Source organism: Phaseolus vulgaris, unplaced genomic scaffold (genome assembly GCF_000499845.2).
Source record: "Phaseolus vulgaris cultivar G19833 unplaced genomic scaffold, P. vulgaris v2.0 scaffold_653, whole genome shotgun sequence".
In the NCBI taxonomy this organism is placed as follows: Eukaryota; Viridiplantae; Streptophyta; class Magnoliopsida; order Fabales; family Fabaceae; genus Phaseolus; species Phaseolus vulgaris.
The window spans coordinates 6102-16992 of record NW_027174292.1 but is presented as its reverse complement, the minus strand read 5'-3'; the positions used below and the strand labels follow the sequence as shown (position 1 = coordinate 16992).

General features: G+C 33.5%; 2 protein-coding genes and 1 long non-coding RNA gene across 5 annotated transcripts; 1 reads left to right on the top strand and 2 right to left on the bottom strand.

The window, feature by feature from the left end:
- Positions 1 to 1126: 1126 nt before the first annotated feature.
- LOC137817690 (uncharacterized) lies at positions 1127 to 3498 on the bottom strand. Its single transcript, XM_068620938.1, has 6 exons — positions 3482 to 3498; positions 2406 to 3003; positions 2339 to 2346; positions 1902 to 2256; positions 1309 to 1794; positions 1127 to 1198 (listed from the first exon to the last, which is right to left on the bottom strand). The coding sequence occupies exons 1-6, from the start codon at positions 3496 to 3498 to the stop codon at positions 1127 to 1129; spliced, it is 1536 nt and encodes a 511-aa protein (XP_068477039.1).
- Positions 3499 to 3587: 89 nt separating this feature from the next.
- On the top strand, positions 3588 to 6191 carry LOC137817689 (uncharacterized). Of its 3 annotated transcripts, none has more exons than XR_011082008.1 (4): positions 3588 to 3707; positions 4159 to 4254; positions 5769 to 5857; positions 6126 to 6191. It is a non-coding gene; the product is annotated as an uncharacterized lncRNA (long non-coding RNA). The 3 variants fall into 3 exon arrangements; XR_011082007.1 differs by having other exon boundaries at positions 4159 to 4259; XR_011082009.1 differs by having other exon boundaries at positions 4159 to 4259; positions 5752 to 5857.
- An 887-nt stretch (positions 6192 to 7078) lies between these two features.
- On the bottom strand, positions 7079 to 10648 carry LOC137817687 (putative GPI-anchored protein pfl2). Its single transcript, XM_068620937.1, has 6 exons — positions 10539 to 10648; positions 10169 to 10446; positions 9667 to 9872; positions 9429 to 9605; positions 8721 to 9136; positions 7079 to 7925 (listed from the first exon to the last, which is right to left on the bottom strand). Exons 1-6 carry the CDS (start codon positions 10646 to 10648, stop codon positions 7079 to 7081), a joined length of 2034 nt encoding a protein of 677 aa, XP_068477038.1.
- Between the last annotated feature and the right edge of the window lie 243 nt (positions 10649 to 10891).

The window sequence follows — 10891 nt, the reverse complement described above, 5'->3', positions numbered from 1 at the left end:
TCACTCAGCATAAATCCCAAGAACTTCCCTGCTTCCACGCCAAAAACACACTTTTCTGGGTTTAGTTTGAGGCGGTACTTTGATATGGTAGCAAACAGCTCTTCCAGATCCGCTGCGTGCTGCCTTCTCTGGTGCAAAGTCACCACCATGTCATCTACATAGGCTTGCACGTTCCTTCCCAGCTTAGGTGCAAGGACCTTGTCCATTAGTCTTTGGTAGGTGGCGCCTGCATTCTTCAACCCAAATGGCATCACCTTATAACAGTAGCTGCATGTCTCTGTCATGAACGTCGTTTTACTCTCATCCCTTGGATGCATCTTGATCTGATTGTAACCTGAGAATGTATCGAAGAAACTCAGCATCTTGCAGCCCGAGGCGCTATCCACTAATTTGTCGATGTTGGGTAGTGGGTACGAATCTTTGGGGCATGCCTTGTTCAAATCTGTGAAGTCAACGCACATCCTCCACTTCCCATTTGTTTTATTCACCAGGACGACGTTGGCCAGCCACTCAGGATATTGTATCTCCCTCATGTGGCCAGCACTTAATAATTTCTGCGTCTCCTCCTTTACTACGAGGCGCCTTTACTTGTTGAACTTCCTCCGCCTCTGTCGTATAGGCCGGACCTTGGTGTCCATGGTGAGGTGGTGGCATAAAAAGTCTGGGTCGATGCCTGGCATGTCGGAGGCGGACCATGCGAACGCATCTAGATGGCGCGCAATCACTGCTGCTACTGCATACTGTTCCTCCTGGCTCAACAAGCGCCCTAGCTTGAATATCCTCCCGCCAATCTGTCTCTCCACCACGTTGTTCTCTGGTTGGTCTCCACTACCTTTTTTTGTAGTCACCGCCTCGTTGGCTTCTCCGAGCGAGGCCCCCTCGGATACCTCCTCCATCGGCGAGGCGTCGCCACCTCTTTCCCCTACGGGCGAATCTTCTCTAGGCGTCGCCCCTGTCGGTGTGGCTCCCAAGGGCCCTACCTCCATTGGGGAATCTGAAAGGGATGGTCGTTCAACCACCATGACCACGCCTCCCTTCGTCTTTGTCTCCAGTATTGGCTGTGAGAACGGTGCGGAATACCCCTTTGGTGGAATAAATTGCTCAGGCTCATTTATGTCGTGATGCCCTACATTGTGGTGCCTCCACGGCACAACCTTTCATTTGCGCGGAGGAGTTCCTCCATTGCTTCTTGCAATCCCTGCATCATACCCATGAGCTACTGCATGGTCATCTCTTCACTCCTAACAGTATTAGCTGTACTAGTATTACTAGAAGTACTAGTTTACTAGCGGTACTAGTATTACTAACAGTACTAGAATTTCTAGCAGTACTAGTATTACTAGCAGTACTGGTATTACTAGCAGTACTAGCAGTAGTAGTATTACTAGCAGTACAGGCAGTAGTAGTATTACTAGCAGTACTAGTATTACTAGCAGTACTAGTATTACTAGCAGTACTAGCAATACTAGCAGTACTAGCAATACTAGCAGTACTACTATTATTACTAGCAGTACTAGTATTACTAAAAGTACTAATATTATCAGCAGTACTAGCAGTACTAGTATTACTAGCAGTACTAACAGTACTAGTATTCCTAACAGTACTAGTATTCCTAGCAGTAATAGCAGTACTAGTATTACTAGCAGTATTAGTATTACTAGCAGTACTAGTATTACTAGCACTACTAGCATTACTAACAGTACTAGTATTACTAGCAGTACCAATATTACTAGCAGTACCAGTATTACTAGCAGTACTAGTATTACTAGAAGTACTAGTATTAGTAGTACAGTACTAGTATTACTAGCAATACCAATATTACTAAAAGTACTACTAGCAATACTAGAAGTACTAGCATTACAAGCAGTACTAGCATTACTAGCAGTACTAGTATTACTAACAGTACTAGCAGTACTAGTATTACTAGAAGTACTAGCAGTACTAGTATTACTAGAAGTACCAGTAATTCTAGCAGTACTAGCAGTAGTTGTATTTCTAGCAGTACTAGTATTCCTAGCATTACTAGTATTATTAGCAGTACTAGTATTACTAGCAGTACTATTATTACTAGCATTACTAGTAGTACTAGTATTACTTGCAGTCCTAGTATTACTAACAGTTCTAGTTTTACTAGAAGTACTAGTATTACTAGCACTACTAGCACTACTAGTATTACTAACAGTACTAACAGTACTAGTATTACTAGCATTACTAGCATTACTAGTATTACTCGCACTACTAGTTTTACTAAAAATACTAGTATTAATAGCAGTACAAGTATTACTAGAAGTACTCGTATTACTAGCATTACCAGTATTACTAGTAGTACTAGCATTACTAGCAGTACTAGCATTACTAACAGTATTAGTATTACTAACAGTACTAGCAGTACTAGTATTACTAACAGTACTAGCAGTACTAGTATTACTAACAGTACTAGTATTACCAGCAGTACTAGTATTACCAGCAGTACTAGTATTTCCAACAGTACTAGTATTTCTAGTAGTACCAGTATTTCTAGCAGTACTAGTATTACTAGCAGTACTAGCGTTACTAGTATTACGAGTATTACTAGTATTACTTGCAGTACTAGTATTACTAGCAGTACTAGTATTACTAAAAGTACTAGCAGTACTAGTATTACTAACAGTATTAGTATTACAAACAGTACTAGCAGTACTAGTATTACTAACAGTACTAGTATTACCAACAGTACTAGTATTACCAGCAGTACTAGTATTACAAACAATACTAGTATTTCTAGTAGTACCAGTATTTCTAGCAGTACTAGTATTACTAGTAATACTAGCGTTACTAGTATTACGAGTATTACTAGTATTACTTGCAGTACTAGTATTACTAGTAGAACTAGTATTACTAGGAGTACTAGTATTACTAGTCGTACTAGTATTACTAGCAGTTCTAGTAGTACTACCAGTACTAGTATTACTAATAGTACTAGCAGTACTAGTATTACTAGCAGTACTAGTATTACTAGCATTACTAGGAGTACTAGTATTACTAGCAGTACTAGCAGTACTAGTATTACTAGCAGTACAAGTATTACTAGCAGTACAAGTATTACTAGCAGTACTAATATTACTAGCAGTACTAGTATTACTAGCTACTAGTATTTCTAGAAGTACTAGTATTACTAGCAGTACTAGTATTACACTACACATTTTTGGCTTTAGACCACGCTAAAATAGGCCACAGATATAAAAGTGTTGCCTAAACATACTAAAAACCACGGTTTTAGTAGAGTGGCTTAAAATATACAATAAGCCACGGTTTTAAAAGTGTTGATACTTTAGGCCATGGTTATAAAATTGTTAATAGTTTAAGCCACGGTTATTTATGTGTGGTCTTTTGAATTAAAAAAATCTAAAATAAAATTCAATTTTTGTGGAAATTTTTCGTTTTCCCTCTCGGTGAATAAAGAACAGACCTCTCATCACTATTCACCTACGTTCTTGCTTACGAACGTCTCGCGAACATATTTGCGGTTCTCCCTCAGTTTTCACGTTCTCCCTCACTTCTCACCTTCTCGCGCGTTCTCCCTCACTTCACCTTCTGACCGAGCGTTTCCTCACTTTCGAGACATTCTCACTGCCGTTCTTCATCACTGACACCCTGGACTGGACGTTCTCACTGTCGTTAGTCGGGCTATCCTCACTGAACACACTGGACATTCTCACTCATTTCAGGTACTCTGTATCTCTCGCTTTTAGGGTTTCGATTTTGGGTTTTGTTTGGTTTGATTGAATTTTGTTTTGGTTGGTTTATTAGTTTCATTTAATCTTTCACGTTTCGTTAAGTTTAATCTGGGGATAGAGGTTTCTTTTCATAGACTATAATTTGGGGACAAAGGTTTCCTTTTTCGTGAATTGTAATTTGGGGACGAAGAGGGTTTTGAGAAAAATTTATAAAATAATTTATGTCACTGTTAGTAATCTACCTCTAATTTTGTTCATAAGTGGTCACATAAGTAGATTAGCAGTCGTGGCTGGTTTTCAATTTGGCAACATAAAAGTTGTAGATACTATAGTTGGTCTAGAATTGTTGAATTAGGAAGGGAAGGATTTTTTCAGTGCTATCCATCAGATTGTCAAAATTCCAGCAGCTGGAAATGTTGCAATTTTACCATTTTTGTTGCAGAGTATTAGAAGAGGGCTAGCAGTGGCAATGGACAACTTTTGGATAGTTCTTATTTTATAGCAGCAACAAAGTGATTTCGTTTTGTGCTTCTTTAGGGTGAGGTAGTTAGTTGAGTTTTCTCTATAACAGCTGGTTTATTGTTTTTATGCTGGCTTTTATGCAGAACCCTTCACTGTGACTCTAGCTACCAATCTGTTGAACGTTTTTTAATTTTCCTACTTGCTTGTTAATTGTAAATATTATACTATGTACACACATGCATCTTGCTTCCTACTGCTGGTGCCGTTACCTTTACGAACACTGCATATAACATTAATATTTTTGGCTTAATCAACTGATATGGGAATATGGCAAAAAAATCAATTGAGGTTAGTGTTACCCTTTGTGAAGAAGAGTATTACAGGGCACCAAAGAAAAGGGACTTCCATATAGATGTTTAATACGAATAATAAGAGAAAAATCAAAACTATTAGCATAAGACAAAGCTTTATATATACTATAGATCTGCAGTTCTGTTTGGTACACTAATGTATAATATATAAATTTTGACCATGGCCTCTTGTTTTCTACACCATATAGTTTGACATGATGTCTCACACCTTGACCACGAATTATGGCTTGCAATCTTATGACTCCCTTCAATGCTCTTAATGCTTTCCTAGTCTGTTACACTCCTAGTTTCAAGTTCATGAGTTTAAAATTGTTTAACTTTTTAGTGAGTCCATTTATATTTGTTTTATTTGAGTGGATACACTTGAGTAAAGAGAATCAAATTGATGAAAAGTGCAACAGCATGTGCAGTAGCAACTGCAACATAAGTCCATTTATATGTTTTATTTTTGCTCTTAAAGAACATCCTATATTTGATATTGAAGAAAAATGGGTGAAAGCCAAGAGTCAAATTTAGAGATTCAAAATACATATTTCATAATTCTTACTAAACAATTAAGATGCTTTAGTCATCTCCATTCTATTTTATTTTTATAACGTAGTTGTTCTATTCATTTGTCAACATAAAAGAAACCTACCCTAGTAAGGACCGAAACTGCCTCTGTTCAACTTTCATTTTCAGTAACAATTATTTATTGGCCAATAGGACTAAAATATACCATGAACAATGATACTTTTTTATTATAAAAAAGTAAAAGAAAGAAAACCACATATAAATGCACACAAGAATATTTTTGTTTTTATTTTCTCTTAAGTAAAACATGTATAATTTATTCTATATTCTGAATAGTTTAATTCATATATATGTTGTTGTTAGTGCAATTTTTTTTTTTTGAAAAATCCAGCATCCGATTAAAACTCTTGCTGATAGGAATTCCTATTGGATGACTTCACAAAAATTAAATTCTTTGAGTTTCATATATTTATGTGAATTTAGCTCTTTGTTTTGTTTAGGCTACCTTTGAGATTTCTTTCAAATTCTTCATGTTGTTATTGTTGAAACTAAAAAGGAGCCTTAACTAGGGGAGCAAATAAAAGTAAGAGTGCTTAAAGAAATTATGATTGATTTACTATGTCATTTTAATGGTCTTTTTAGAAATATATTTCCACACGTTCAACTATATTTTATCTGAATCTTTGTAGGTCTGGTTGATTTATAGGTACACTATAGAGTATATCCAAATAATGTATTGCTTCCTTACGAAGGTGAAGATAGTGTAAAGTGGAGTTTTATTAACTACTGAAAGAGGTTTGTTATGTGATAAACATACTTAACTTATTTATCATTTTAAATATTCAAAGCATGTTTACTAGTTTGTTTCTTTAATGGTTATAAGTGTGCTAGAAATATTTGGATTCATGGACCTAGATCAAGTTCTGTAACTTAACTTGTGATTATCTCATATTAAATTGGAAGAGAACAAGTATTTATTTTATTTTATTATATTATATTTTGGTAGTTGCTATATTTATTGTTTGAATTAGATTTAATTAGTATATTTATGTATTTTTTGCAGCTTGAAGACAATGAAGAGTACGAAGACAATCTTGAAGAAAAATGAACTTATTAATATGTAGTAAAGAAAAATATATTATGTTTTTTTTAAGTTTGTAATTTTAACTTTGAAGACTTGATCGTCATCATTATACTTTAAGACAAAAAAATTTATTATGTAGTTGGAATGGAATACATCTATTGAAATATGTGAAATTTCTTGTTGAGTCATTTATGTTTCAATACACGTTTATTCTTTTTATCCTGAACTTTTGTATGAGTAATTTTCTAAAATTAAAGAAATATATTGTTGTTTTTGTCAATACTTTAAGCAACACTTTTAAAATTGTGGCTGTTATAAAGATTTTAGGCAACGGTTTTAAAATTGTTGTCTTTATAAAAACCGTGGCCTATTACCAACGGCCACGCTCACCTAGAGCACGGCTAAAAAACTGTTGCCTAAACTTTAGGCCACAGTTTTAATGCTTTAGACCACGGTTTTATGGTGTTGTCTAAAGTAATAATTGTTGTAGTGTTACTAGCAGTTCTAGTATTCCTAGCAGTACTAGTATTACTAGAATACTAGTATTACTAGCAGTACTAGCAGTACTAGTATTACTAGTATTAATAGCAGTACTAGTATTACTAGTATTAATAGCACTACTAGTATTACTAGTATTAATAGCACTACTACTTTACTAGCAGTACTAGTATTACTAGCAGTTCTAGTATTACTAGCTGTTCTAGTATTACTAGCTGTTCTAGTAATACTAGCAGTACTAGTATTACTAACAGTACTAGTATTACTAGCAATACTAGTATTACTAGCAATACTAGTTTTTCTAGCAGTACTAGTATTCTTAGCAGTACTAGTATTTCTAGCAGTACCAGCATTATTAGCAGTACTAGCAGTATTAGATTTCTAGCAGTACTAGTATTACTACCAATACTAGTATTACTGGCAGTATATTATTACTAGCAGTAAGCAGTACTAGCAGTACTAGCAGTATTAGAATTTCTAGCAGTACTAGTATTACTACCAATACTAGTATTACTGGCAGTATTATTATTACTAGCAGTACTAGTATTACTAGTATTAATAGCAGTACTAGTATTACAAGTATTAGTAGCAATACTACTATTTCTAGCAGTACTAGTATTACTAACAGTACTAGTATTCCTAGCAGTCCTAGCAATACTAGTATTACTAGCAATACTAGTTTTTCTAGCAGTACTAGTATTCTTAGCAGTACTAGTATTTCTAGCAGTACCAGTATTACTAGCAGTACTAGTATTACTAGTATTACTAGAAGTACTAGTATTAAGAGTAGTACTAGTATTATTAGAAGAACTATTATTACTAGCAGTATTAGTATTACTTAAAGAACCAGTATTATTAGCAGTACTAGCATTACTAGCAGTACTAGCATTACTCACAATACTAGCCGTACTAGTATTATTAGAAAGTACTAGCAGTCCTAGTATTACTAGCAGTAGTATAGTATTTCTAGCAGTTCTAGTATTACTAGCAGTACTAGTATTACTAACAATACTAGTTTTACTAATAGTACTACTATTACTAGCAGTACTAGTATGACTAGCAATAGTAGTAGTATTATTAGCAGTACTAGTATTATTACTAGCAGTACTAGTATTACTAGAACTACTAGTAGTATTACTAGCAGTACTAGTATTACTAGTATTACTAGCAGTACTAGTTGTACTAGCAGTACTGGTATTACTAGCAGTACTTGTTTTTCTAGTAACACTAGTATTACTAACAGTACTAGTTGTACTAGCAGTACTAGTATTTCTAGCAGTACTAGAATTAGTTGTATTAATACCATTAATAGTATTACTAGTTACTAGTATTACTAAGCAGTACTACTATTACTAGTAGTACTATATTTCTAGCTGTGCTAGTATTACTAGCTGTACTAGTATTACTAGCAGTACTAGTATTAGTAGTATGACAAGCAGTACTAGTATTACTAGCAGTACTAGTATTACTTGCATTACTAGCAGTACTAGTAATACTATCAGTACTAGTATTACTACCAGTACTAGTTGTACTAGTAGTATTACTAGCAGTCCTAGTATTACTAGTTGTATACTAGCGGTACTAGTATTACTAGCAGCATTAGTATTACTAGTTGTACTAGCGGACTAGTATTATTAGCAGTACTAGTATTACTAGCAGTACTAGTATAACTTGTTGTACAAGTATTACTAACAATAATATTATTACTAGCAGTACTAGTATTACTAATTGTACTAGCGGTACTAGTATTACTAGTATTACTAGCAGTACTAGTATTACTAGTAGTACTATTATTACAAGTTGTACAAGTATTACTAACAGTACTATTATTACTAGCAGTACTAGTATTACTAGTGGTACTAGTATTACTAGCAGTACTAATATTACAAGTTTTACTAGCGGTACTTTTATTAGAAGTTTTACTAGCGGTACTAGTATTCCTAGCAGTATTAGTATTCCTAGCAGTACTAGAATTACTAGTTGTACAAGTATTACTAACAGTACTATTATTACAAACAATACTAGTATTACTAGCTGTATTAGTATTACTATAAGTACTAGCAGTACTAGTATTACTAATTTGTATTAATACCACTAATAGTATTATTAGTAGTACTAACAACATAAGTATTTCTAACAGTACTAGTATTACTAGCAGCAGAATTATTACTAGCAGTAGAATTATTACTAGCACTACTAGTATTACTATCAGTACTCGTAAAACAAGTAGTACTATTATTACTAGGAATACTAGTATTACTAGCTGTACTAGTATTTCTAGCAGTACTATTGTTACTAGCCGTACTAGCAGTCTTGGTATTACTACCAGTATTAGTATTACTAGCAGTATTACTATTAGTACTAGTACTTGTATTACTAGTATTACTTGCAGTACGAGTATTACTAGTACTAGAAATACTAGAATTACTAGCAGTACTAGTATTACTAGTATTACTAGCAGTACTAGTATTAGTAGCAGTACTAGTATTTTTCTACCAGTATTAGTATTTCTAGCACTATTAGTATTACTATCAATACTAGCTGTACTAGCAGCACTAGTAGTATTACTAGCAGTACTAGTATTACTAGTTGTGGTAGCAGTACCAGTATTACTCGCAGTACTAGTATTACTATTAGTACTAGTATTTCTAGCAGTACTAGTATTACTAGCAGTACTAGTTGTACTAGCAGTACTAGTATTTCTAGCAGTACTAGTATTAGTTGTATTAATACGAGTAATAATATTACTAGTAGTACTAGCAGCATTAGTACTACTAGTATTACTATTAGATTAGTATTACTAGTTGTACTAGTATTAGTAGCAGTACTACTGTTACTAGATGTAGTAATATTACTAGCAGTACTAGTATTACTAATATGACTAGCAGTATTAGTATTACTAGTATTACAAGCAGTAGTAGTATTACTAGCAGTACTAATATTACTTGAATTACTAGTAAACTAGCAATACTAGTATTACTAGTTGTACTAGTATTACTAGCAGTACTAGCACTAGTAATACCATTATTACTAGCAGTATTGGTATACTAGTATTACTAGCAGTACTAGTATTACTAGCTGTACTATTATTATTAGTTGTACTAGTATTACTAGCAGTACTAGCTGTACTAGCACTAGCAGTATTAGAATTACTAGTAATACTAGGATTATAAGCAATGCTAGGATTTACTAGCAGTACTAGTAGTATTCTTAGCAGTAATAGCATAACTGGTATTATTAGTAATACTAGCAGTTATGGTATTACTAACAGTACTAGTATTACTTATATTACTAGTCTTTCTAGTTGTACTAGTATTACGAGCAGTACTAGTATTACTAGGAGTATTAGTATTACTAGCATTACTAGTTTTACAGGCAGTACTAGTATTACTAGTTGTACAATATTACTAGCAGTATTAGTATTACTAGTTGTACTAGTATTACTAGCAGTACTAGTATTACTAGCAGTACTAGTATTACTAGTTTACTAATATTACTAGCAGTACTAGTATTACTAGTAGTACTTGCATTACTAGCCGTACTAGTATTACTTGTTGTACTAGTATTACTAGCTGTACTAGCAGTACTAGTATTACTAACAGTGCTAGTTGTACTAGTATTATTAACAGTACTAGTCATACTATTATTACTAGCAGTACTAGTATTACTAGCAGTACTTGTTGTACTATCAGTACTAGTATTACTTTTAGTATTAGTACTACTTTTATTAATGGCAGTAATAGTATTACTAGTAGTACTAGCAGTATTAGTACTACTAGTATTACTTGTATTATTAGTATTACTAGTATTAGTAGTAGTACTAGTAATACTACCTCACTACAAAAAAAAATGTATATTGTTACGGTTATTTTCGTTTAAACTGAGTTTTATTACCGCCAATATACGCTTGTGGCTTTTTTCGAAACCGTCATTGTATAGGCTACCACAAAGTTTACTGTGAGAGTCTTAACGCTACCCGCCGTAATACCCGTCACCTTAAACATTGTGTAAGTAGTGGCGATTTTTATACGTAAATAGTGTCAGTTATATTTGTCGCAATTTACATTCATTGAAGAAGATTCTGACACCATAATATACGTAAGTAATAACCTTTTAACTGAAATAATTTTAATTCTGAATAAATAAAATTTAACCACCACTTTTTCATAATAAAAAAAAATAATGTATAAAGTTATAATCATCCATTCATTTCATTAAAAATTAAAGCACACATAATAATGTTCAAA